The sequence below is a fragment of the Rhodnius prolixus genome, unplaced genomic scaffold (assembly GCF_049639745.1).
Source record: "Rhodnius prolixus isolate KJV_2025 unplaced genomic scaffold, Rpr scaffold_36, whole genome shotgun sequence".
Taxonomy (NCBI): Eukaryota; Metazoa; Arthropoda; class Insecta; order Hemiptera; family Reduviidae; genus Rhodnius; species Rhodnius prolixus.
In genome coordinates, this window is record NW_027411639.1 from 230445 (window position 1) to 258347 (window position 27903).

General features: G+C 30.3%; 3 protein-coding genes across 7 annotated transcripts in view; 1 reads left to right on the forward strand and 2 right to left on the reverse strand.

The window, feature by feature from the left end:
• Nucleotides 1-4278, forward strand: part of Syt7 (Synaptotagmin 7) — a 193993-nt gene extending 189715 nt beyond the window's left edge. For all 3 annotated transcript variants that reach the window (XM_074144126.1, XM_074144120.1, XM_074144122.1), the window contains one exon: nucleotides 119-4278. The gene's annotated coding sequence lies outside the window, so the exon portion shown is untranslated. The remainder of the gene's footprint in view (nucleotides 1-118) is intronic.
• Nucleotides 4279-6295: 2017 nt separating this feature from the next.
• On the reverse strand, nucleotides 6296-20075 carry LOC141462336 (scavenger receptor class B member 1-like). Of its 2 annotated transcripts, none has more exons than XM_074144118.1 (11): nucleotides 19927-20075; nucleotides 14691-14843; nucleotides 11968-12059; nucleotides 11731-11891; nucleotides 10720-10861; nucleotides 10427-10630; nucleotides 9934-10182; nucleotides 8484-8625; nucleotides 8111-8229; nucleotides 7221-7349; nucleotides 6296-6758 (listed from the first exon to the last, which is right to left on the reverse strand). In XM_074144118.1, exons 2-11 carry the CDS (start codon nucleotides 14827-14829, stop codon nucleotides 6615-6617), a joined length of 1521 nt encoding a protein of 506 aa, XP_074000219.1. In that variant the 5' UTR covers nucleotides 14830-14843; nucleotides 19927-20075; the 3' UTR covers nucleotides 6296-6614. The 2 variants fall into 2 exon arrangements, with proteins under 2 accessions (XP_074000219.1, XP_074000218.1); XM_074144117.1 differs by lacking the exon at nucleotides 19927-20075 and adding an exon at nucleotides 19542-19694.
• Nucleotides 20076-22552: 2477 nt separating this feature from the next.
• LOC141462332 (uncharacterized) overlaps nucleotides 22553-27903 on the reverse strand; it is a 29787-nt gene continuing 24436 nt past the window's right edge. For both annotated transcript variants that reach the window (XM_074144101.1, XM_074144100.1), the window contains exon 2: nucleotides 22553-25386. In XM_074144101.1, the coding sequence (XP_074000202.1) occupies nucleotides 22702-25386 (2685 nt within the window). In that variant the 3' untranslated portion in view covers nucleotides 22553-22701. The remainder of the gene's footprint in view (nucleotides 25387-27903) is intronic.

The window sequence follows — 27903 nt, forward strand, 5'->3', positions numbered from 1 at the left end:
AATTAATTTTCTACAATTTTTTTGTTTTACCTTACTTATCTTCAAAATAGACTTATATTTTATCTTCTATTTTCTCTCCATCGATTTTAACAAAATAATAATTTATTATTTTTTTCAGTTAAACTAAATCAAGAAGGAAGAATTATTATAGACGCTAAAAAACAAAAACCAACAAAAATTCCCCTTTTTAAAGACTTAGAAATTTTACACACTATAACCCAATGAGATTTCTATTTAAATAAATAAATAAAGGAGTAAGAAAATATAAGAAATAAGTCCCTAACCCTAAATTAGATTGGTAGGGTCTCCATGTATTCTAATATGAGGCTGAAAGTAATAATAATATTGTCTATTTTTGTGAGACATGAAATGAATAATTAAATAAAAAGTAAAGTCTCTTTATAAATAAACATATATTTTAAAATGTGGAACTGATTAAATAAAAACCTTAAACAGAAATAATGTAATATTTAAATGTTAAGTAATGTGATTTTATGTAAAAGAATTTAGAATTTTTTATTTTATTATTTTTTTTAATTAATTATTTTAAATGTAAAAAAAAAAATTAAAATAAATGAATAAATAAAATCATTAACAGCCAGATCAATGTGTAGTTTATTAACTTGTCAATAGGAAACTTAAAAAAAAGCATTTTGTAAAAAATTATAATAGTAATAATAATAAGTGAATACAAAAATATATTGTTAAAAAATTTAAATAGTTTATTTAGTAATACATAACACCATTTTAATAATGGGTAATCTATAATTTATGCTTAGATTTTTTTTTTTAATTTAATTAATTTACATACTCTCAGATTTTAATTAAGAGCTAGTAAAAATATATAGCTGATAGTTGAACAAGTGTGCTTGTGTACAAAACAAAAGGATTCCGTGTTTGATGACATAGATAAATAAAGTAAACAATATTATAATCAAATATTACAATCAGTTCACAGTGACTTCAACCAAATACTAGAAACAAAAAAAAATAGCGTTGAAATATTCTAATCAACTTTGTAAATATCATCTATAAAATCAACAAGGATCTTTAAAAATTTGATGGTGTAATTAACATGTAATTAAAAAACAAAAAATTAAGATGACAAAAGGGTCCAACAATAGTTTACCATCCAATTAAAATAATAAATATAAAGGCCCTTAAGTTGTCAATAAAGTAAATTCAGTTCAAAAATTGAGAATTAAAAACGGAAAGAGATATAAAAAGTGGGGCCCTTCAAACGTTTCTTTTAAGAAAAAATTAATTTCAAGAATTCACTATATTTGATGACTTGAAAAACTACTAACTTTTTAAAATGATTTTTGTTATTTAGGACAAACTTTAAGAAGAAAAGAAAAAAAAAAGCTCGTAGTAATAATTTCTAAAAAGAGTGAACAAAAAAAATTAGAAAATATAAGCGCATTTTGAATTCTCCATAGATGCGCACTCAGAAAAATGAGAATATTGTTAATTTTAATTAATTTTTTTAAATAAAATATGAAGTCATCAAATTGTTGCGCTTAAAATCAGTGGTATCAGTTCACTTTACTGATTGATCTGTCTATTATTTCTTTGAGGAACTGTTACAATTATTTACTTAATGCTTAAAAACTAGAACTCCATCGTGTAATACACCACCTTTGTTTTGGGATTACATAAAAGTTGTAAGGTGCAACAAAAAAAAGAAAGAAATGGCATTCGGATTCGTGAGCTCGCCATCATTTACATTTATTTAATAATATACTAAAATAAAATATTGAAAAAGCTGGATCTATTTCTGAGTGGACATTCATTAAATATCATTAAATAACTTCTGAGCGCTACAGTCATTCACTCTTTTATTAAAAAAAAATAAAACAAAACAAAAAATGAGCATTTTCTGATTAACCTGAAGAGAAATAATTGTTTTTTGTTATACAATAAACAAGTATAGTAATGAAATTACTCCTTCATATATTCAAAGAGATCCAACGGTAAAATGTGTAACTTAGTCTGCAAATAAAATTATGTTAATCGAAATATTTACATAGATAATACATAGCAATTTTTTAATGAAAAATGAAAACCATTTAAACTGATCTGGAAATTTTTTTCTTTTAAATATTTGAAATTTAATTTTATATGTTTACTTATTTCTGTAAATAAATTTTTTTTTTTCTTAATTATAGAATTCAAATCTCTTTAATTATTATTTTTTATGTTTTGGCATGTCGACTGCTGAGGTCATTAGCTTTAATTATTTCCATTTTATTTTAAGGCGCGTCAAGTCTAAGGTTATAGGCGTCTGGAGCTTTTTTCAGAGCACTGTTGGTCACCGGGCAGTTCTCTCGTTAAAGATGGCACTGACCAACACCGGACAGAGAGCTGTAAGAAGCTTCTACATACATAGAATACATAGAAAAAATAAACTCTAAAGACCGGTTGCTGGATTATTATTATTGTAATCTACTTATTGGCTCTTGATACCCTTTAATCAAAAAGTTTATTTTATTAGCAAACTTAGGACCCATCAAACACAAAAATCTACTACAGAAATAGATTTCCAGACCAGTTACAGCAAGAGATATTGTTAGAAAAAGAGTTAATAAATAAATGCAGTATTATGTAAAACTGTTGTGATTAAAATAACCCTGATTTAAATAAATATATATAAATGTATATATACATAAAAAAAAAAAAAACAGAAGTATTTTGAATATGCATTGCTTACTTTTTGTTCGCTCATTGTAATCATTTTTAATTTTATAATACTCTTCCCGAAAAGTAATGTTACTGTTACAATTAATATTTCTTTAAGAAATGTACAATAAACCGTTAAAGATCTGGGAAGCTATTTGTTTTCTTTTATTATTTTTTGAGAAATGATATTTATTTGGTTGGAAGGGTTACAATTGTTTTCCTGAGTTAACAGATTTGACCAGCGTAGATTCTTTTTCTGAAACTTGAAACGTATTAACAAAAAGTTAAATTGAACAGGGGGATTGTCGGTGAATAAATTTATATCTGTTCGAAATCTTCCTTTTACTCGTTATTTTTCTTAGGCTTTGCGTCTTAAGAACAATTTTATTGGAGGACAAAATATTAGGGCCTTAAGGCCCTGTGGGAAACGAGAAAATCGAAGTTGATTTTTTTTAGGACTTGCATTTATTCATTCTACAATTAACTTTGATTTAATTTTGTTTTGAACATGGGTTCCTTGATTAAAAAGTTGAAATTGCCCAAATCCAGAGAAACATGTGTTCCTTTATAATTCAATTTGTTTCCTTTCATCTTGTTGGTGCCTAGATTCTTCTTCACTTTTCAGTCACATACTTGCTGCATTCTAGATTGATGTGCTTTTCACTTTGGCATAAGGAACTCAGAATTGTTCTCTAATGTCCAATTTGACTTTGGTTCAGCTGGATTGTGGTTTCCTGAAGTGTGGTCTGCCGCTTCACTTTACATTAAATTTATCTGAGTTTGTTCAATTTCTATAGTATGATAAAATGTTGATTTTTAACAAAGCACTTCTCAAAAGTTGACTATTAAATAACTTTGTTGGAGACAAAAATAACTATCATCTAAATATAGAAACATTTGTGACTAGAAATCAGTATTTCTTCTGTATTATTTTTTAATGTTCTTAAAAATTAAAAATAATTTAATTGCTAATTGAAAGAGCTGCTATTTTTTTCATTAAAAAAAACTTGTAAGTTGTTGCACATGATTGCAAACTATGAAATAAATTTCCTTGATACATAGGAGAAGGTCCCTTTGTTTTTTACATTGAACCTCCAATACTTTTATTATAATTTTAAACAATTGGGGCCGGGAAAGCTATATTAAAATAATTTATCAGAAAAAAATATTGATTTATTGTACATGTGCTTAAAGAAATATGACTGCTTGTGAACTTAAGACGAACGACCACAATATTTTATGACATCGACATCAAAATAGTCATCAAATGAACAGTAGTTTTCTGTTTTTGTAAAAGAAACATAAATAATGAACATAAATTAATGTTAATTATAAATTGTTAAACAATAATATTTTTTAGAAAAAAAAAATCACATTTTAATGCAAAAAAAAAAGTTGAAAGGTTGTTGCTTAGTGTATTTGTACTTAACACTGGAATTGTAGTGCCTCTAGTGTTGGTTCTAGGCTGCATATTTTTATTAATTTTGCTGTAATTATTTATTAAAGATGAAAAAGAAATGTAATTTTATAATTTTTATTGATTGATAAGTCATATAAATATACATAAATATATATTTTATAAAAAAAAAAAATTACAAATGATCATTTACAAGTGTAATGATCATTACGGTGTATCCATGTATTTGACTAAGTGACATATATACGTATAGTGTAGTCTATGTGTTTGATGTAACTATGTATAGAGGGCAGAATAACAAAATACAAAACAGAAAACTGCAATATGAAATGTTATTTTATTATTATTAGTATTATTTTTTGTGAATACATAATTTATAATTACCTACTTGAAACATTGGACCAGAAATTGGTATAACAAAATATTTGTACATCACGAAGGAGGTAAATAAATTTCTTAATATATATTTTATAAGTGAATATATTAATTTGAAATCAACAAAAATTTATTTAAATGAATAAAATAAGATTATTTTTATTTTAAAAGGTAATGTAGAATATTTTGTGCACAAATTATTAATTCTGGAAATTACTATTAATTATTTATCCCATAATGAATGATAATAATGTATCCCAATTACATTATATGTTTATGTGCTAACAGTGTATTACTTTAAATCTGAATGTACAAATAAATAAATGATAATATTAAAATAATAATAGGTACTCCTGTCTCACTTGGAAATTCACCGCCAAGAATATCAACCTGGAAGTAGAATCTTATGGGCATGAGATTTCATTAAAACAATTTTTGAAGCTCAGCTTCCGTTAAAGTCATTTTATTTAGTTTTAGACTAGATCAGACTAGATCTTATACTTTTTTCTATAGCCCTTCAACTTATTTGGTTGGAATGAAGTGCATCGCATTCCACAAAAAAGAGTTAATTATAATCACGTATTTTATGTATTTTTGAAAAATTGGTCTAGATAAATCTCAAGCCATCTTATTATCTGTTCTCTGATTTAAGTTCTGTGACTTCAATCATAATCCCATGAGCATTGAATTGCTCAGCCTTGTAGATACGAGGATTGTCGGCGACTATGTCATCCTTTTTAATTTTTCTTATTTATTATAGAAGATGTTATAATCGTGCATAATTTTTTATTTGATTTTTTTTTGTAGAAATATCCATTTTGAGATTCCCTTACTTCGAAAAGGTGTTTTTTTTTGCAAAATGAACTGGGCATATGTATGTGTGTTATGTGCGTGCGAGTGAGTATTCTTTCTGTCCGTATCTACCGTAACTCAAAACCAGAAAATAAAAAGTAGTAGACTAATTTTAAAAGAAACCAACAAACTAGTATAGTTTGATTTCTCTCTGTTCACAGTCCAATTAGAAGAGCATCTACCAAACTCACTTTTTCAATTTCAATTCCTAGAACTTCATTACAGAATAAAGAAATCTGCTCTAAATAATTAAGTTCATTAAAGGGTCCGATATATCGAATAGCAAAATCTTCATATGGCTTAGCCTTCAGCGAATCTCAAGTGCGTCTAAACACAAACTCAAATTGAAACAAAAATTGAAGCCAAAAACGATTAAAATCATAATTCTCTGCAAGTCCACGATATACTAAGTTTTTACTCTTTACTTTACACTTAAGGTTGTCAAATTGAATTTCAATTTAAGTTGAAAGTTTGGCCATAAGACTTTTAAGAAAAAAAGATTCATTTCAGGTGGAGATGTTAGACTTACCACTTTGGCTTGAAATGTTTTCTCAAAAATGTTTGCTCGGGGTTCTGAGAAACTGCGGAGTCACGCATCTATAACAGTTATTTAATTGTAGTTATACAGTGATAAACATTTTTAAAATATATTTTTTTTGTACGTATTTTAGTGTACATATAAAAACTGAAGTAAAATTATTGTATGACGGCAAATTCTAAATTAGTTTAAATAAATTAAGTTTGTAAATTGTTCTGAGAGAAAAAGCGTGTTCTTAAATGTGTTCGCATCAAATGTTTTTAACTAAGGGCCTTGCCCTTAGATCAATTGCTTAAAAGGATTCCCAATAATTATACCTGGAAACACCTGGAGAACATCTAAAGAAATATAACTGATTTTCAATGAATTTAAGTGGATAATAAATAGTCAGTTCGGAATTTCTAAAAATTAATTGAGAAATAAATACAAATTAATAATTTTATAACATTAGTTTATTTTTCTATACACAACTGAGTATAAATAGTTCGGCACTTTATAAAAATAGGATTTGGTTAGCCCTAAAGACTAACTCCACTGGTTGGTCTAGCTGACCAAAATTGTTCATATTATAATTACAGTTATACTGTAAAAATGCTGATATTTTAATACTATTTGATTGATAAAAATATCTTCTACTCAACATAAAAAAGAAAACTTTGAACCTCTTTCTTCTTCCAAAGTTGTCGGTAGTTGTAGAAACTAGTTTAGATTGAATAAATTCAGAAATCAAATAAATGTTTGAGCGAATTAATTTCATCTTAGATAATATATTAAAATAATTAATGTAAAAATAAATAATATTAAAAAGCCACATTTTATTAGAGTTTTGATTATTGGTGCTACAAATGTTGCGAGATACATTAATTTATTTATATTTTCTGGTAAACCTGCAATCTCCTGAAAATAAGTAGAAATTTATTATGCAATACGTATGATAGAAGTAGTTATAAGGTACTAAATTCAATTTCTAAATAATGATTCAAACTGATTCATAAACAGAGCCTCTTTGATCAGATACTTATATGAGCGATTGAAACTTATGTTTCGAATATACTTATATACTTCCAAAAGATAAATAGTATAAAAACTTCGATGTTAGAGCAAAATTAAGACTGGCTTCTACAAAATATATTACATAAATTCGAACTCTTTCTCAGCGATAGAATTTATTATTTTCTTTTTCATTTAAGAAAAGATGAATAGACTTCATTTACACAGATAATGGCCTAGCATTTAGTGAGGTGGAGTATATGTAATATGAGACTAAAAAAACTGAATTTACATAATTCTCACTTTCTAATTTGAAAGATCGTTAAATTTTTTTAAATTTCATTTCATAATTCGTAAAATTTTACTTACAAAATCCATCCATGTAATTGGCAGAACCGTTTCATTGCTGTAAGACTTTAAACGTGACAAAAGTGAACCTTTCTTAACCACAATGCCTAATTGCACTCGAGTGTGTCCTCGTAATGGGAAACCAAAATCCTAGGGAACAAAAAGTATATATCAATTTATAAAGTGTTATAATTTTGGTACCTTAAACTTGATTTATATTTTTTAATTTTATTGATTATCTCAGTCCTTAAGCACCAGTAATCCTTACAGTAAACACCAGTAAAGGGAAGATAATCCTTCCCTTTAAAAGTACCTTTAAAAGTATTGTTGAAAGAACCATCAACCTCTTTAAATATTTGTCAGTAACTCAGTAAGTGTGTGCATGTTTTACACTAAATTGCTTATATTTATAAAATACAAGTAAATCACAATAATCACACTAAATCACAACAAGTAAAATACAAGTAATCATAGGGAAAGCAAATTCAGTAAAGCAAGCAAACCTAGCTTGAATAAAGAACTTTGGACGCCCACAATAAAGATGATTTCACCTCATGAAGATCCTCTCATTCAAACGTACGTTTCTAATAAATACATATGCGAATCCAGTGTCGAGTAGAAATTTGCACATATAAAGAACTGAATAAGTTCTGTAAAGTGTAAAATATTCGTTATCGTTGGGAGATGTGTGATTCTCTTGCAATCAAATATAATTACAGAGTGATGAATTGGCGTAATTTATGCAATAATAGCGAAGTAAAAACAATTTAATCTGTTTGCATTAGTTCTTTGAAGCTTATCTGTACATTGTGCAAATTTATTCAGTTCAATATATTGTGTGAAGTTAATGATTTTAACTTTCATTAAGATAAAAAATAAATAATTTTTATTCATAAACATATAATACTTACTTTATGTAAATCCATGTAGTATGAATGCTTTTCTGGCTGTGGATCAAGTCCTTTTATGTTTTCAAACAGTATTGGGTCCCCGTACAAAAAATGGGGTTGAGATACTATAAGTGGAGCATCTATGAACATAAATAGAAGAGAAAACAAGTTTAAATAAATTTTGTGGTTAAAAAAAATAAAAAGTTATAAATTTTCCTAGTTGAATATGTTGTTAATTCCAATTTTAGTAAAAAAAAAGTACCATGATTTTTTGGAATTCTTTTAATAAGCTCCAAATAGATTTCAAAATAGTCTTTTAACAGACTTTTCAACAGCAGCAAAAACTAACTACATATGTAAAGAGTATGCTACTTACCCTATTTAGTTCGCTTACCATAAAAACAGGACGACACGTTGTGAATGCCAGAAAGTGGACAAGATTCGTAACAAAAGCAGGAATTCTCTGGATTAATGTCCGGAGTGGAATATACATTTTGAGGAAGTACAAATCTTCTCACTGGGTAACCATCCACATCCTGAAAGGTAAAAGATATCAAAAGTTTTGAGAAATTATATTTTTGTAGTCTAAATATCATAAGAGCAACCTGAACAACAACCTGATCTCACTATACCAAAAGGTTATACTTTTAAATTTTGTTATTTATTTACATAATAAACTCGGGGTATCATCTTAGTAAGTAATAGGTTTTCTAAGTACAAAAGGGAAAACACAAAGTGAAGCACAAAAGAAACTTGTAAAAAGAATATCACAACCATCAGAAAAATAAACATAAAAAGGAACTTCGGGGCCCCGTAATCGTCATCAAGCAATTCGGGACAACCAATGGATCGCCAGATTATTCCAGTTTCACTGTTTTTATTTGTGATGGTTATGGTTTTTCATTTATTCAACAGTTATGATGATATACTCGTAGCTCTACATTAAACTTCACAAACTTTTTTTATAATACCCTGAAGAAGGTAGTAAAAATTACCGAAAGGTTGGTATAAAGCAAAAAAGTTGTTTTTATTTAAGACCGCACCTCGATATTCACCAAAAATCGTTTTTATTTGTATTAATTATTTGTATTTGTGATATTTATATATTATTATTATATATTTATACATTATTATTATTTATAATACATATTATTTATATAATTTATTTGTATGCTAGAAACTACATATTCCCGCAAGGGGTGCCCGTTCCATGCAGGTACTTGGGGTGCAGCGTTTCCACGGGTTACCACAGTTGCTCAATGCACCATGTACCCTCACCAGAACCGTACACAAACATTTACATCTCATACTCATACACACTCATCCTACAGACCAAAGCACTAACAGTACACACCCTAGGGCTACCGTCCCTAGAAGGTCGCCCCGAAAGGGGAGCAAGTCCTGTTGCTTTAAGATTGGACTCTGGCGCTCGCCTTAATCTACCACATTACGAAACTCTCCCAGGATGAACCAAGGTAAGCTGGACTGTCTAAACTGTTATGACTTGGCAAACGTCTACTGGCTAGACGTTTTTAGGATTGCGACATGTTATGTTTTACCACTCTACAGATCTGGAGCCCTGATTGTACTCCTAGAGCAAATTAGAAAATATTGGACTGACATTACAGCTATTCAAGGAGTCAGGAGATGGTTAGGAGCATGCATAGGAAAAAATAAGGAGAAAACTATCTACTACAGTTGCCATGAAAAACAGCACACTTAAGGGACTGGCATCGATTTAAGTAAGCGGCTAAAGCATAAGAAAATCAATCTTTTGGTTTCAGGTTTTGTTGATCTGCATTGTTTGATCCGTTAAAAAAAATATATATATATTCTAAGCTTACAATGAATTCTTTCTGAAATTTCAATGGTATCCTTCTGCACAAGTCTTTTGCATATATGTATATTACATCGCTATCTGACGCAAAACTTCGAGGAAAGAGAAAGCCATCTGATGCGGTAATGTTGTTGCATGAGGTATCGTTCCAAAAATCTAGCTTTTCTTTTCCATTATATTTTTTAATTATGCCAATGTGACTACTTTCTGGAACTCCAGTACCAATCGTTATATTGTCTGCACTTAATCCTTTTCTCTGAAATGTTTATTAAATACACATTTTATAGAAAAAGTTGAAAAAAAATTAAACACTTTATAAGTACGAGTAAAAATATTGTAGAAACATCGTAAATACGTGTATTTTAAAAGCAACGCTTGGATTTTGGGTCCAGCATTTAGTTTCGAGTTATTAAAGCTTCTGTTTCAGCTATTTACAATAAAATTTCATATTTTGAACAGGAAACCAACTTACCAAAATATATTTATTGGTGAAAATTTACCTTCGTTAAAATTCCAAAAGGTGGATGTACTTCTTTTTTCAGTAATGTATTTATCTTTCTCAACATCAAGGAGAAATTATCATCATATCCCATTATAAATTCATAGGAAGAAACAGTGCTGAACGGCTTGATCTTAAATAATGCCAATATGAAGCGTAATCCCATTTCTTTTAAATTTTCTTTCGACACCTTGTCTAATGCTGACTACGATGAGCAAAAAAAAAAATCATTGCTATAAATTGAAAGATATTTTTACATTTATACAAAAATAAAAATATAAAACTAGTACTCACAATAGATATAACATTGGGGGTAATTATTGTATCATTTAGTGAACCCTTGGATAGTTTGCTTAGATATGTTAGGGTCCTGTTGTAAGAAAATGTTATATATTCCTTTCCACTGAATCTTACATTTGATTTAACATTGTTTTCTCTGTAACATTATTTAAAATTTTAGTCCCAATTGGCTATGCACATACGCTAGCCCAATGCTCACAAGCAGGTCTTTGCAAGTCCAGTCACCCGTGAAGTGCTTCTGTCAAGTTTAAGCTCAACGCCGTCGAGTTTAAATGCCTAATTAGAAAAAACTCGCTCTTCCCTTGCACTCGCAATAACAAAGGACGTGGTTAACTGTCACTTTTGCAATCAAGCAAAACTTACAATGACTAAACGTAGCAGGCTCATGAGTCTTTTGATTATGTAGGTACCCAGGACAGCAGGTCCATCACCTCTGCCCAACTCGACCCTGTTGCCGCAAGATTTGGCAACAGTCTTTGAGTAAATTCATTCGTTTGCCTTTGTCCAGCACAATAACACCCCAACTAGAACTCAGATTTGCTGCAATCCCAGGATTTAACGACTAATTTCAACATAGTCCTAGATACACTTCCCTGGTTCCAGATCAATGAACCTAACCGAACTAATTCATGTGTCTTAATTGTCTACATGATCAGCGTACACTGACACCCTGGACAGGTGAGTATGTTTGAGAATCTGAAAATAGTCCCACACTAGTCTAGTTACGGTTAAACAGCCACATTACTTCACTAAATAAGCTTTTAAATGCTTGAGAATCTCTCAAAAAATAAAAATAAATAGTTGAGAATGGTAAAATACTAAAATAATATATATTTTTTAATAACTAAGCACAATGATTCTGCATTTGTAACTGGAAGGTTACATGGTTGTAATTATTTACATACATATAGTGCGAGAAACAAATTCATTTTTAGAAGTCAGTAAAAATCTCTCTTTCCCTTAAAAATGCATTGACGTTTACTTAAGAACATTACCGAGTAATACCTGAAGACGTATGGACCAATCTCTTGTACTCTCAGTTTCTCCTTACCAGCAAAAACAGCTTCGATATTTGTATAGTTAAATGGATAGATTCGAACGATTAAATTAATTTTTGGATCTCGCCAAATATTAAAAAATGCACCATTATCTTTTATTGTTAAAAACTGCAATTATAACACAGATCACAATAATATGATACAGCATTAAAATGATTAAGTGAATAATAAAATTCATAATTACCTGCACTATTGCATTATCATAAATATTAGTTCCCCAAATTAGTATTAAACCAATAGAGCTGACAATTAAGAAAATAATAGTTACGTAAAATCCTAAAAATAAAGAAGAAAGAAATCTAGAAAGGATATTGAGCCATAATATTCACCAACATAATAATAATTTGTAAAGTCATACAGAGTAGCCTTTCCAAACACCTACCTGTATGCTACTTTAATACCATATTTTCTAGAAAAATGTTGTAAGAAAAAGTTGCGCCTACGAAAATATGTACATACGATTTTACAAAAAACTTTGACAACCATTATCGGGAAGTGAACAATCCGTTGGGTTACAGAATTCATTTTGATACAGTAAAGAATTTTTCTCAACCTCTATTTTAGTAAAATATCTCTTTAACAAAAACTTACAGTTTAAAATGTTAAGTATAAGGGTTGATTAAACGCCAAAAGGTACACAAATCAGCAAGCACCCAACATTTCATTAATTCTTCATTAATATTTAAGTAATTTTACTGCATTAATATTCATTAATATTTTTTAGAATTTATTAGATGTCACAGACCCTTATGCTGGCCATTTTCGTCTACAAAATATTTGTTCAAGTAGCACTGTAGATTGACTGTAATATCTAGTTATTTATAATAATCAAACTATTAAATACAGGTTAAAAAGAAAAACGTTATAAAAAATATAAAAAAATTATGAGGCTAAAAAATTCAAAACTTTTTTTTATAAAAAAAAATTTAATAAGTAATATAAAGTAAATAAGATATGCATATTTTTAGGACAGCTAATTATTCTAGTATTTTACTATAAGTAAAATTAATTTACAATAGAGAAATCAATAATTGTTGTTGAATAATCTACTTGTTATAACTGTGTGTTATTTGTGCTCTCGAATATTTCGGTAAGACGAATTCAAGACAGTAGCCTACTCTAACTTTGTCTTTTTCTACTTTAACATGCATGTACATATGTGTGATTTATCATAATTATAACAAAAAAATATTATAAATGAAGTGGCCAGCATAAGGGTCTGTGACATCTAATAAATTCTAAAAAATATTAATGAATATTAATGCAGTAAAATTACTTAAATATTAATGAAGAATTAATGAAATGTTGGGTGCTTGCTGATTTGTGTACCTTTTGGCGTTTAATCAACCCTTATACTTAACATTTTAAACTGTAAGTTTTTGTTACAGAGATTTTTGTACCTTTTGGATAGATTTTCCTTTTTGTCTATTTTACAAAGTTACATATCTGCTTTACAGATTTTTTTAAATTTGGAATAAGCAATTCTATCATTATAACCTGATAAGATGGTAAGTCGGAACCGTAACTACCACTAGAGAGAGAGATCTTTTTAAAGAATGATTATCGTTAAGGTCCCCCAAACCATCCTCAGTAACAACTTTTTTTGAAAAAGCGTTTTGAATAACATAGGAAGGTATTTGTGCGTGAATAGCAAAATTAAACTGCGATTTCATTACTTCCTTTTAAGAGGAGTAAAAAAAATAAACTGCGATTGCAGAACTTCTAGGCAAAGAGGCAAAGATTTTTTAATCGAACGACAATTCATTGATTTAAATCGGTTCACTCATTGATAATTTAAACGATTGCAGTACTTCCTCTTAGTAGGTGCAAGAGCATCAGCAATGTAGAGGAGCTAACCACTTATTCGAGCTGAATTTTATCAAAATCGGACTAAGCGTTATAGAAATATTGGTAATAATAGTTTTAGAAAGGGCCTTATTTGGGTGGGGCAAACTCCCCTCCTTATGAGGCACGGCGTCGAGACTTTTAAAGTGCAAATCTGTACAAAATTTCGATTCGAATGACATTTCATTCATGAAAATCGGTTCACGTGTCGATAATTTGAAACGATTCCTATACTTCCCCTTAACAAGTGTAAGAGCTGATCGCCGCTTTAATGTTACGTAGGGGAGCCCTAACCCTATCATCCTACCAAATTTTATCAAAATCGGGCCAAGATTTACAGAGTAATTAGTAATAATAATTTTGGAGGGGGCCTTACATAAAGGGGGCTAACTCCTCTCCCATTCGATGTACAGGGTCGAGACCCCCAAAAGGCACATCTACATAAAATTCCGAATCGAATGACACCTTATTCATGAAAATCGGTTCGCGCGTTTAGGCTGTACGTTGTTTACAAAAAAGGTAACAAGAACAACAACAACAACAACAACAACAAGAAGAACATTCCTTCATTCATTTTTTGAACAACCCTTATACAACTGTCCTACCGGACAGTTTTAAAAAGCCGTTTTTGCTCATTTTCGGCAACTTTTTTCTCGAAACCTATTAGATCTGGGTTGTTGCAAAAAAATTACAGCTATAAAGGAGGATTTGCCCCATATTTTAAAGAAAATTTGGGAATTTTATCTTTAGTAGAAAAAGAGAAAAAAATTGTCAAAGTTGGGTGTTTTTCAACGTTACGCTTTTTCGTGCACTTTTTGACGTCAACCCTTATACAACTGTCCTACCGGACAGTTTTAATTTAACTCCCTTAACCGTGATAATTCCGATTGAAACATTACGAGTATGATTAAAACCTTATTTGGCATTCTCTGTTTGCACCTTAAGAAAATTTTAAATTTTTGACAGTTGCCTTTTAATCTATGATATCCTTAGCACCAAAACAGGGCTGATCAAATCAAATAATTACAAATATACTGAAAAAGATTTAAGTAGTTTACATACCAAATGTTTTAAAGATATTTCTTTTTCGTCTGGCAGGTTTCATTTTATTTAGAATGTTCTTAGAAATTTTACCATCTTTTTCTTTTTTTAAGTCGCTATTTTCAAACTTTGTAACTTTATATTTCTTACCATTTTCCATAATTCTCTAAATCTCTGAAAAAAAAGTATTAAATCATATTATTAATTTGCAAAATTAAAAGCTATAATCTGAAGATCTCCATCCTTCCCGCGGAGCAAAGTTTTATTAGCTATAAAGCATACTCATACTCATAAATTTTCTAAATTATAGCAATTACGTAAAGTTATGAGGGGTTAGTTCCGAAGTTCTTGAGTATACTGTGGCCATGTCTACGAGTACTACGACCGTCTCTTATGCAGTTATTTTTCTGGCCCTTTGGCCACTCTTTCTTACTTTTCATTCGCTTTTCGGAGTGAAACTTCTGCCCCATTTATAACATTTACTGCTGCCCTATATAATTATGTACAAACCGAAATACACCATTTTTCTCGCCAAACTAGCTCACACTTTCTTACACGACCCAGTCTTTATTATCCAGCCCTGTTCTAGTAAATGATTACATGTGTTTTAAAATCCTTTTCGAACGATCTATATCTGATTTAAAAATTTCTACTGTTTTTTGAACTTGTATAGAGAAGGAAAACATTTTAACCTCGTAGGGACATCACATTTCACTCCACTTCTGCCTTTAATTCACTTTTATCCTTTTACAATACTTCCCTTAATCGTTACTGCTGGCATAAATATCGATATTCAATGGAATCATACGTCTTCTGCATCACTCTTCATGAATGCTGCTTTTGCGTTAATTGCTCCTCTAGTTCCTTGTTTTTTGCTGTTGTTTTCCCATCACCTTAAGGTATATAAGTTTACATTAATTCATATTAATTTAAATGTTTTATTAATATTTACTATTTTAGAAGTGATAGTTAGATGTTGCCGCGATGAGTTTCAGTCCTCCAAGAATATTATCATTTTGATTGTAACCTCATGCGTCACTTGATTCATATTTACCACGGTCCATAGAGGCCCCTGTTACTTTCATTTCGAATTTATATCACTGCTATTCACAAGTTGGGGATTGACTTTGATTCCTTCTAATTATTGTATTTGACTCATTTCGCCTTTTGGTCTTCTTGGTGAATACACCCGAATACCTAATTTTTAGATTCTTTAATCTCATATGATATGGAAACTGCTGAAAATGAAGTCGACACAGGTTACATTGAAGTATTTTATCTGATTACCTTATTTGGCAAATTCATTCCAATAACTTATGATTTTTTGATTACTTAATTTTTAAATATTGCAGCGTTATGAGTATAAGAAAAGTTCACTGGTCTACCACGCAGAGATCTTAGGTTTTCTTACTGCCTACTCTTACATTTGTTTTCTTCTTAGAAGCTTCTTTCAGGTTACTTTGGTTGATGTGTACTGTTGTCTGTAAGCAGAGAACTACGACCGGTGGCTGGCATTCCACTGAAAAAAACTTTTGGTGCCTGTGATCTCAGTAATTGACGTGCCTTAAATTAAAATATAAGGATGTAGGTATCAAGAATGTTGGTAATGAGAAAGCCCTGCTCTAGAAGAAGAATCTTTGAACTTAATGAGCTGGAAGGCAGATAATGTAAAGTAATCGCCTATTTTTATTAACAGTATATACTAGGTGGCAAGACAGTGCGATTGGTCTGACCATCTATCTCCTCTCCAAAAAAATTTAAAAAAAGAATTTTTCCGGAGTTAAATTTGAAATATAAGTTATAGATCACCGTACATGCAACTAGTACAAAGAGTTTAAATAAAATTTTAAAATTCGAAAACCACCTAAGAAAGAAATCTTAAGAAACTAAAAAATTGAAAAATTTTTTAAAGTGGTTAACCAATTACAACACAAATTCTTTTTGTAATGTTTTCTGTTAGTAACCAACGAGAAAATACACTTGACACACACAGACAAACCACTTTTTTGGGTCTCAAAAAGCCTCAAAACGGATATTTCTGCAGAAAACACATAATAGAAAATCAGTACGATGATAAAGTTTTCTCTTACTTTGTAGGGTGAGAGAAAGTAAAAAGAGAAAACTGTTTTTCATTAAACTTACTACAAAACGCTAAGCTGTTTCTAAATATTAACCCTGTTGATTGAAGTTTAATGTTGCACTAGATTTACTCAGAGTAACATTCTGTCTATATTTTGAGGAAGCCGAATGGTGGAAAGATTAATTTAAATACTACTTCTGTATTAAACGTTTCTTTTCTCTCTCTCCATTTTTAAGTTCTAACTTCGGTTTGTTGGGTATAGTTCTTGAACAATCATGCATTTAATGTTTCGACGGATACTGTTCTCTCCATGGTACTGATAAGGTGTGGTAAATTTTTTATTACCTAATTTTCCCTTTGTGTTTGAAGAATATAACGTTATCAGTAAGATATCGGCAATAGAATCCCATTGCAGTCATCTGATTGCAACTACTTTCAACTAAGTAAGAAAATAGTAGTATACTCTGAGTAAACCACACGATCATTGTATCAGAACCACTAAAAAGTTTATCATCCAAAATGTTTGGTAACTGAACAAAAATGTTTTTAAAGAAACAGGTAATACATGTTTACATACATCATGTTAACATGGGGTCATTCCATGTCAAATCAACACAAAAAAAGACCATTTTTGACCTCACCATCTCGGATTTTCTTGAAATTTACCACATGTGTACTATTGGTATAGACTTGGAAAAATATAAAATTTTACTGTGATATGTCAACTGGTTTATGAGTTACAGGGCTGTAAAGTTGCCAAAAATGGGCTGAAAAACAGGGAACCCCGTATTTTTGAATTACTGTAGAAGCTTTCCTAATTGAGCTACAGACTTGGGATTAGTGTCATTTTATAGCATATATAATGCCCTTTCCTGTGATATGCGACACCATATGGGTTAGGATAAATAAAGTTTGTTAAATTTAAATTTAAAATTTAAATTTTAAATTTTTTAAAAAGTACATATTTTAAAATTTTAAGATTAATTCTATGAATAGCTAGTAGTGTTATGAATCGCTGGGCAAAATATTAATTTGGGACGACAATGGCTTCATTGTTAAAAAAATTTAAGACTAAAGCTCCTTTTCAAGGAAAATATATTTTAATAAAATTAAAGTAATAAATAAATTGAAAATAGTAATAATGAATCAATGAATCATAATTAATAATTATTAAGATTTAAAATATTGATTTTGAAATCATTTTTATAATTAATAATTATGATTACAGTAATTATTCATATTAATTATAATATATTATTTTAATGAAATTATGCAGTTAATCAAATTATACAAAAATAATTCCATTCAATATCTTTGTTCAAGAACAGTCTTCTTTGGCTGAGATAACAGCCTCTTTAAGTTGGTTTAAGTCGGCAAAGGGCCTTGTGATGGCGTAGGGGGTTCGGTAAAGAGACTGGCAGCTCGTGCCAGTTTGCAACGACGCTATGGAAATCAAATCCAAACTTCACAACATTTTGAGTGGGCAGTAGAAAACATCACGAACATAGACTTTGCATATTCAACCCAGGAAGACTATGTTGAATCTGAGTGTTTTTTAACAAATCGGTTTGCTCAAGCATTGGCTATTAAAGGAACACAGCAATATCATGCTTTCATTCCCAGAAGTAAATCCAAAATATTGGTTAAAAACTTTTCTATGAACTCAGAAGCTTGCGAAATGGAAGTTTCAAAATTCCCTGATAAACTAAAATTAGCCGACATATCAGGTTATATCAGTGTAGTCTATAAAGAAACTGGTGGCTTGGATATGTTTTAGAGAAAAATGAAAAACTTGATGAAGTAAAAGTAACTTTTCTTCATCCAACTGGACCCTCTAAATCATCTCGCATCCAAGAAATGCCGATATTCTTTGGGTCTCAGTAGTCGATGTTTTGATAAAAATTGATCCTGTGACTCTGACTGAAAGAACTTACATATGTCCTACTAGAAAGTGATGCATGTCAAACAAATGAAGCCTTTTCAAGCTTAAAATATTAAAGAGATCCTATTACTTAACAGTATGTTTTACTTTGGACTTATTAGTGGAATTATTATTAGCATTATTGTATTAACATGAATTCAGAGTTGAATTAATCGGATTGGAGCTTTAGTCTTAATTTTTTTTAACAATGAAGCCATTGTGGTCCCAAATTAATATTTTGCCCAGTGATTCATAACACTACTAGCTATAAATGGAATTAATTTTAAAATTTTAAAATATGTACTTTTTAAAAAAATTTAAATTTAAATTTCAAATTTAAATTTAACAAAGTTTGTTTATCCTAACCCATATGGTGTTGCATATCACAGGAAAGTGCATTATATATGCTATAAAATGACACCAATCCCAAGTCTTTAGCTCAATTAGGAAAGCTTCTACAGTAATTCAAAACACGGGTTTCCTTGTTTTTCAGTCCATTTTTGGCAACTTTACAGCCCTGTAACTCATAAACCAGTTGACATATCACAGTAAAATTTCATATTTTTCCAAGTCTATACCAACAGTACACATGTGCCAAATTTCAAGAAAATCCGAGATGGTGAGGTTCAGACCCCGTGTTGATTTGACGTGGAATGACCCCATGATGGTACTGTAAGATGGAAATACATGTGTAACGCAAGCAATTAAAACAATTATTAGCATGTGCTAAATTTCCCCCAAAATTTTAATAAATAAATTGGCTGTTTTCAAAATTATTTCATAGAAAATATTGGGGAAAAATCAGGGATTTATGACATTGTTGCAATGAATTTATTAAAACGAGATCTATTTCAATAAAAATGTTAAATACCTTGAACTTTTATTCTGTGCTATTGGATGATCCGTACAACATTAAATACAAAACACTATTGATAATAAACATAGTTTTACTTGCTAATCTTTACAAATACAGAATAAAGACATTGGCGTTCCCTCTTATCAAATTGTCTAAAAGATAACAAACTAATGTTCCTTGAATAAATAAATATTATATCAAGATATAGATTTAATAATAAATAAATAAAAAAAAACTATATAAAATGATTCTGCTTTATGGTGAAATACTTCCTCATGAACCATTCTAATTACTATTCACATTTAAAAAAGATTACTACAATAACTAATTGGGAGCAGATAACATTGCTCACAACATAGATCTCTGTATTCTTTTAATAGGGCACTATGTATTTCTTTACCTCGTTAGCTCATCCTGATGTAATTGTCCGCCTTCTTTAGCGACCTACAGGCTAAATTAGCCCATTCTATGATTAAACCCTGCACAATTTAGACTTGGCCAAAATAAATTCCAACGGATGAACTGTCCTAGGCCAAACTCTAATCCATTGAGGTCTAACCTGCGTATCTCAGTCTTCTTAATTAGGTAAAATTTGTATCTGTGAAATCGTGACCTGCGCTTGATTTTAATAATAAATCGATTGAATCGATTCATTATCAAGACATGACATAGTTTTGTTATCTTATGTTATAAAACGGTCACAAATCTATTAATTTTGAACAGATAATTTACTAGAAAGTTTAAGGAGAGATTAGGCTCCTTTTTTTTATTCCCAGGCATTATATAATACTTTTTGCAGTAAAAATACAATGTAACGTATTTCTTTTTAATTTTATCGTATTTATAAGGCCTTACAGTTTGTAGAAACTGACTTAACGTACCATTTTTTAACTACATATACTTATTTTAATTTTTTTTTTTTATCTTTGATAAGCGAAAGAAAAGTGTATAACACATTTATTCTTATTTATCCTTTCTTTTATTCTGATTTTCCTCAACTCTTTATTTTAGCCCATCAATTTAAAGTGTAAGTCAACCGAAGGATCCACAGTAATTGGATTTAAGAAGTGCCTCAAGTCCAGTTAAAACAAAGAGCTATACTAAATTAAGAAGTAAGAGTAGTCTTTACCACAGCCAAAAGAAAATTCTTACTAATAACCCACTGCTTCATATCCTAAAGGGATATCTTGGCGCTATCCCTTCTATCAACCCCATATCTGGTGGAAATTTAGGCGCTAATAAAACGGACATATATATGTCTGACTCATGGAAGAGAGTGGACGTCTTTCCCAACAGAAATATTGTTTTATCATAACTTACAAAATCAGCAAAGAAGTTTTATACAACAGCATTCCTTTAAAACTTTAAATAGCAACGAATCAACTGCCTTTGATAATTTCACCAAAGAACCGCAGCAACAGCTATTACAGAAAAGAGGGTCAAGCAAGTAGCAAATTTCATTTGTGATTCATTAAATTTCATATTATGAATAAATTACCTGTTTAAGTCTTTATTTCAGTTATATTTATGTTTACTTTATTTTATTACTAGATTTGGTATCTCAGTAGTTTGGCTTTTTATTTTCTGATTTTTATAGTTTTTAAATGCTACTGGTAGTTATATCTGTTTTTCTTCTTGTATCGTAAAGTTGAGATTTAATTTACAACTATTTCTGTTTATAAAAGAATGTCAATCGCAAACTCCTTCCTAAAGGGTCTTGTAACCTTATAAGCAATAAATATATTATTATTATTATAAAGTATAAATTATAATATATATGAAATATATTTTATTTACTCGTTACATCGTGTAGGCGGTGTGGACACAAAGCATTTTCAAAGAGATTGCCGCATTTTAATTTCTAACCACCGACAAACAAATGGTCAGGAGACCGTAATATAACTCTCAAAGAATCTCTTAGTAAGCTTATCAATGTTTAAAGATCCAATTAGGGCCAATACAAATCCATCCTATCTTGATTGTCTATTACACAACTATACATATAAGTGTTTACAGATAAATTTTATTTTAGGTCACGAATGGACTAAAGATGTGAACAGTGGGCCCTAAGCTTCAAAAGAAGTGAAAAACTGATGCCAATCCTGATGAGCTGGATAATATGGCAGCCGTCGATACCAACATCCACTCTGCTTAGGAACAACAGATTGATCGCCGACATAACAGCAACAAAAATAATCACTGTTGAATCCATCGTTTACATCAAGAATCATTGCAGCATTCTTTCTTCAAAGATCTAACCATGCTGTATTCGACCTTGTTATTGTTATATTGTTGGGGCAAGAGGCAGTTCCTATTCCCCAAGGCACCGCAGCCAAGTTGCTTATTTTATAGGTAATCAGTAAGTAAATCCTCTCCATCTTACTCTATATGTATATAAATCAAACCTTAAATTATTGTCTTATTTTTTATTAACCCTGTGTTTAGACGTTCGCTTCAATATTTATTTATTTTTGGTTAAGTAGGTGTCTCACTGGGTTTGAAATAAATGTTTGAGCAAATTTGTTTTGTGAAAATATTTACGTATGATAGAGGTCGTGTCTCTTTTCCTCTGAACTGTCACTTCGTCGTGTGCATTCATTTTTGTCTTCTGTGAAATTTTAGGTATAAAATGTTGAGATGATTGTAAACAACATTTCGAGGATACAGCTCTTTAGAGGAGAATCAGTTTGAGACATTTTAAAGTTTTATTTACAGCCAAATCTTGCATTCAAAATTTTGTCATAGTACTCTCGGACTTTTTTTATTATTTAAAAAAAAAAATCAATTCAAAACGTCAAAGAAAGAACAGTTTTGCATTTTTTGGAAAGTGATTTTATTTTATATTACCATATTTAATAAACTATAATAAACACTTTCTCAGTAGGTTCTTTAATTTTCTTACCAAATAAAAATGATTTTTTAATGAAGGAAATAGAATAAAGTATTTATTTTTCTATAAATTTATTAAATAAAAGTTTTGTATAAAATTCATTTCTTTTATAAATTTAATACAGACTATAGTCAGACTTTGAATTAATATGCTCGTCACGAAATATTTACAACTACTATAGCACATAAATCGAACTTCATTGAAGGCACTATAAACATTGCATTAATCATAAGAAAAAGATTAAGTTGATTTAGGATCAGTCTTTTTGAAGTTTAGCAATTAAGTTTAACCAGAAGCTAAAATTTCGTCAAAAATTGCCTCATGCTCTGATTTTTCTAACATATATTTGGGTAATGAGATTCCTAAGACTGGATCAAACATTAATTCAGTATCTTTACTGAATTTTCCTTCCATATTTTGGTTTAATTCTGTGGGTTCCAATGAAACTGAATTGTATTTTTCTTCAGTTTTAGTTATTTTAATATCTCTTTTAATTTCTTTCTCTGAAGACTTGTCACTTGCTTCGTTAGAATCATTCTTTCTGACAGAACTCTCTTTAAATAATTGATCAGGCATCTCTGATGAATTATTTAAAGAGATTCCTTTATTTAGATCGCCTACATTTGCTTTATTATCAGAACTGCGTGCATATCTGATCCCTTCAATCCCACTATTGTAAACTTTTGGTCTTATCACGGCATGATATGGAAATTTACTTCTGTAGTTAATAACTTGAGGGGGGATGTACCTGCCACGAGGTGTTACAAGCCGAGCTTCTGGCTTGTTCGCGATTTTTTTTGTTATATGAATTTGATTATTGCTTGGAGTTGGATTAAATTCAGAATAATTACGGTAGACCTTGTTATTTTTAATAGGTTTGGGTCTCAAGTATACGCAGTCTTCTCTTTTAGTGCCTTTCTCATCTATACACTGATAGCACGTCATCTTTTGTTTGATTAATTTTTTACAACCAGTTCTATTCTTGTGTGACATTCCGTACATTGCTCTTTTAAATCCATCTTTTCTATTGATTTTATCCAAATAATCGGGCTCTGTATTTCGTGGGATTTTGTGCTTGTTATTCATTGAGAATTGCCCTTCTTCGTCGTCCAAAGAAACAGAAAAATTTCCATCATCATCACTTTCATCATCGAATCCACTGAGCGGTTCTGGATTGTTGGCTATTTCCGGAAATATATTTGAAAATGTATCATCAAAATTAATATAAGGACTTCTGTAATTGCTGTGTCCACCAAAACGGTACCTGCCAATGTTGTCATTAAATTCTGGATCATGGTGAAAATATGTATTTGCTGGGACGGAGTAAACAGGTGGTACAGGAAGAGGAGGAGGAGGGGGTCTATAAGATTGTGTGTACTGCGGAGTTGGAAGTGGGCCATCTGGTTTATAGTAACCACTGCTTTGCTGAACATGGTGGTTGTTTGGGAGTCTATCTGCGTAGCTTAAATGAGATCGATCGTTTTGGTAAGATTGTAGAGGAGGCGAAGGAACCGCGGGTGTTGGTTGATCGGAGATTGACTCAGGATACTGTGGTCTTCCATCAGCTTCTGCGTGCTCTCTGGAGCCTAATTGTTCATAAGAACTGTTATTAGGATCACTAGCGTAAGAGCATTGCTCATACGTTCCACCATTGTCACTATTCTCACAGGCTATGCACAGCATTTCTCCTTTTCTACTTTTCCAGCACTTCTCGTTTGGATCGTCTGTTTCGAAACTAGTTTCTTCATTTCCACCTATTCCTTCGTCATCTATAAAGTGTTGCGGGCCAAATCTGTAATTATGATTGTACGAATTGTACGGTTGGTCATTGCTGCTGGGATTGTATTCACTTTGTCTTTTGTATCTTGTTTGTTCTTTCTTGGATTTTGTGAAAATTAACTCCCTTTTTTTTCTGAAATCTCTAGTTGGAACGGGTGCTTGCTCATAATGGTGAAGGTAATATTTTAAGGGTGTATCCTCAAAACTACACTGTTCGTAACGGGAACCAGTTTTATTATCTACGCAAGTATAGCAATTTTTATTTTTTTGGGGATGTTCGTTTTGAGTCTCTGATTTGTTTGTTCTAACGCACGTAAATACTTTAATACCATCGGTAAAATTTCCAAGTTCGGAATAATTAGGCACAGAATGGCTATAATCTGTTGAAAAATCAGTGTGAGATTGACGAGAATTTAAAAATACATCTGGAGGTGATGGTCGAAATGGTGCTCTTGAGGTAAAGATTTGCCTTCTTGGGTGTGAATTAATTGCTTCTCTATGGTGTAGTTTTCCTGTAGGGCGACTAGATTTCAAGACAGGACCATGGGGTTGTTGAATGAAAGATGGTTTACGCTGAGGTGAGCCGTAGATACTATGGGTCCTAGACTTTTTTAAATTTCCAGTATTTTGAGGAAATGGTCTATAATTGCTAACATGAGAAGCTGGCAATGGTTTACCAGGTTTATAAAATTTTTTGTACGCATTAGTTGTAGATGGTGGGCTATAATCTTTACGGTAATGCGATTTTTCTTCTTCGTGTGACCAATCATCGTTCATTGGAGTTGATTGACTTTTCTGTGCCCGACGATTATCGACAAATCCGGTTGATTCAATTGAAAAATCGTTAGCATAATTCTTATTAGACGGATATGAGCCCTTGTTTAAAGAAATTTCATGTTCGGGTAATTTATTATTAAAGTTGTTTCTAAAATCCGCAGAAAGTGGGTGTACGCCTTCATAATTCCTGGGAATGCCATAAATAACATTAAAACCAAAACGTTTGCTAGGAATTTCTGATTTATCTTCTACAAAAAAGACGGGAAAATGAGCTTGAAAAGTTGTAGCTAATGTGGGAATATAAGCAGCGTAGCGAAAAAATTTATCTCCGGGGTCTTCCTCGAAGCTGTCCTCTACCTTAATCGCGTCGGTTGTCTTGAGGACGAGAATATTTAACACCAAACACAGTATCATCTGAAACAAATTATAATAAAAGGTTTTTTGTCCAAAAAGTAACGAATACATAAAACAATGAACTCAAATAGTATTAAATTATTTTTCATCGTACGCAATCAACTCATTGTTTAATATTTTAAAAGTATAATTACGTTTTATCCCATTAATAAAGTACATTCTGGATAGATCGAGTCTAATAAAAATGATTAGATCAACGTGTACGTTATATAGACCCATTTACGAAGGTTGTGCCACCGACTATCGTGTGGGAAGACAAATAAGATAACTTATTCTCATGAAACATCAGAATCCGAAACCAGTCAGGACCGAATGGAATAGTTTAGATTCGAATATTTAATATCGCTTATGGTATATATACAATATTGATTAATGCAAAGCCCATCAATAAGAAAATGCAAATATTTATAACAATAGCCAAGATAGGAACATTAAACGAATATAAGCTTTATTTGTGGCCTCCATTTCAAAAATATTCTTGTCCAAAAGTTTTCTAAAATGAAATGTTGGTGAATGGTACCAAAACGACCAGATCCCGTAAAAAAAGAAGTTGAAGGTACAGTTTTTTTTTTACTTTTTTTTTTATTTAAAGTTAGGTGTCGGCTGTAGGTGAATATTCAAGGAGATCCTCTGCCTCTCTTGCTAACTAATCCTCCAATCAGAAACACGGATAGCTTTTAGATTTTCTTCTAGGTTACTTAGATTTTTCCATATCCACACTACATTCCCTAATCAATCTGCAGTAGCACCGTTATTAAAGAATCTAGTAGGAAAAGACACGCTGTTTCAGTTAACCTCAGTGTCAAGCAGACCTTGACCTTCCATGGTTTTTACCAAAAAAATTTCTTTAAAGACAATTTCTACTTCCTTTTCATTTTATATAATACTTTCAACCACCAATGAATAGTCCAATTTCAGGAAGTTGGAAAACATTTTATATAAACATTATTAAACGGTTGTTTAACACTTCAAGCTTCAATGACAAACCGATTGGTAATCATTTAGAATTGTATTTACTTCTTAATTGTCGTATAATTTCGTTTTATTGATCTAACAACAATAATTTCATTTATATTGCGGGAACGAAGCTTACCAAAGCGGAAAAGAAAATTTTATACACTTTCTTTTGTTAATGAAATTGTGGTAAAAAAAAAACTTGGAATTCTTTTAATAAAGACATTTTCAAATTATACTTGCAAAAACTACAAACTTCATCCATACAGAACAGATTGTTTTTTCAGCACTTTGTAGTAAGATAATCAATGATTTATTAACGTTAATTTATTAAATTTTAAATAATTTTTTTAGTTCTTTTAGTAAAATACTCTCACAATTCACTTCTTATTTACAATCCTGGACATGGGTCTAGATTAATGGCTAGGATCTTTTACTGAGATTTAAAATAGTAATTTTCAGTTTACTGTTTTCTTAAATGTATGACTTTTCTATTAGAATATGACTGAAATTATAGTTAACCTTTTCACTTTGCTTTAAGTATTGACTGCAATAAACTAAGAGTGAGGAAATACCAAAAAAAAAAAAAAAAAATAGCACTTTCAATTGCGCTTATAATTTAATAAAAAAAATTATCACGATACTCTACCTTTCCAAATATTTAAATTCAATTTTTAAACAAAAAAAGAAGGTAAGTAATAAAAAACAAATCTAAATAAGATGTAAAGAAAATGAAACATAAGATTAGTGGCTAGTTCTTAAATTATTTAATAGATAGACATTTGACTGATGGAAACACATACAGAAATCTATTCAGCACTCGATGATTAATTATACGAACTTTGGTGCGTACCTCCTAAGTTACATTTATTTGTTTTATCTTTTATGAAAAACTTAAAGCAACCTGTCTTTTAGAGATAGTAGCTGATATATGTATATCGGATAATTTTTTAATCAGCATTTTGTTAGTTATTTTAATGGGTTTATTGTAAGGGGATCCTAGAAATCACTTTAACAATGTACTATTAATAGATTATAATAGTTTAAAAGTAGGTTTAACACCCCGAATTCGTCCCGAGATACTTTAGTGGTGAAAAAATAGCGAAAATATTGATTGTATGAAAATAATAAGATTACATTTTTACGCAAATACAAATTTAACTAATGGGATCTTATTTTGTCAAAGGCAAAGACAACACCAGAAGATGTGAGGGTTACTTTTGGAAAACTGATTTGCACAAAATATGGTAATGATATCTTGAAGATTGGTGAGCAAAAAATAAAAAATAAACTTTGATAATAATTAAAATGCTCGAAACCATTTATGGGATCACAGTTGTTTTTTATTTTGTTTTCAATGAGCGATTTGAATAACCTACATCCCAATTGATTAACTTAAAAATAGCGACTACTTCAATAAACCTCAAATGACGTTCTAAATATTGATCAAAGTAATAGATTATAATATAGGAATTTCTATTTAAAATTAAAAATCGCTTTTAATATAATATAAAAAATATAATAAATTGTAAAAAATATAATTTTATAGAGACTAACATTTTT

Excerpts from the sequence above, each read along its gene's own strand:
- LOC141462336 (XM_074144118.1), bottom strand. The coding sequence starts at position 14,829 with ATGGAAAATGGTAAGAAATATAAAGTTACAAAGTTTGAAAATAGCGAC. Across the intron at positions 12,060-14,690 it reads AAATATCTTTAAAACATTTG|GATTTTACGTAACTATTATT; the intron begins GTATGTAAACTA and ends CTTTATTTTTAG. Across the intron at positions 10,862-11,730 it reads ATTGGTCCATACGTCTTCAG|AGAAAACAATGTTAAATCAA; the intron begins GTATTACTCGGT and ends ATAATGTTACAG.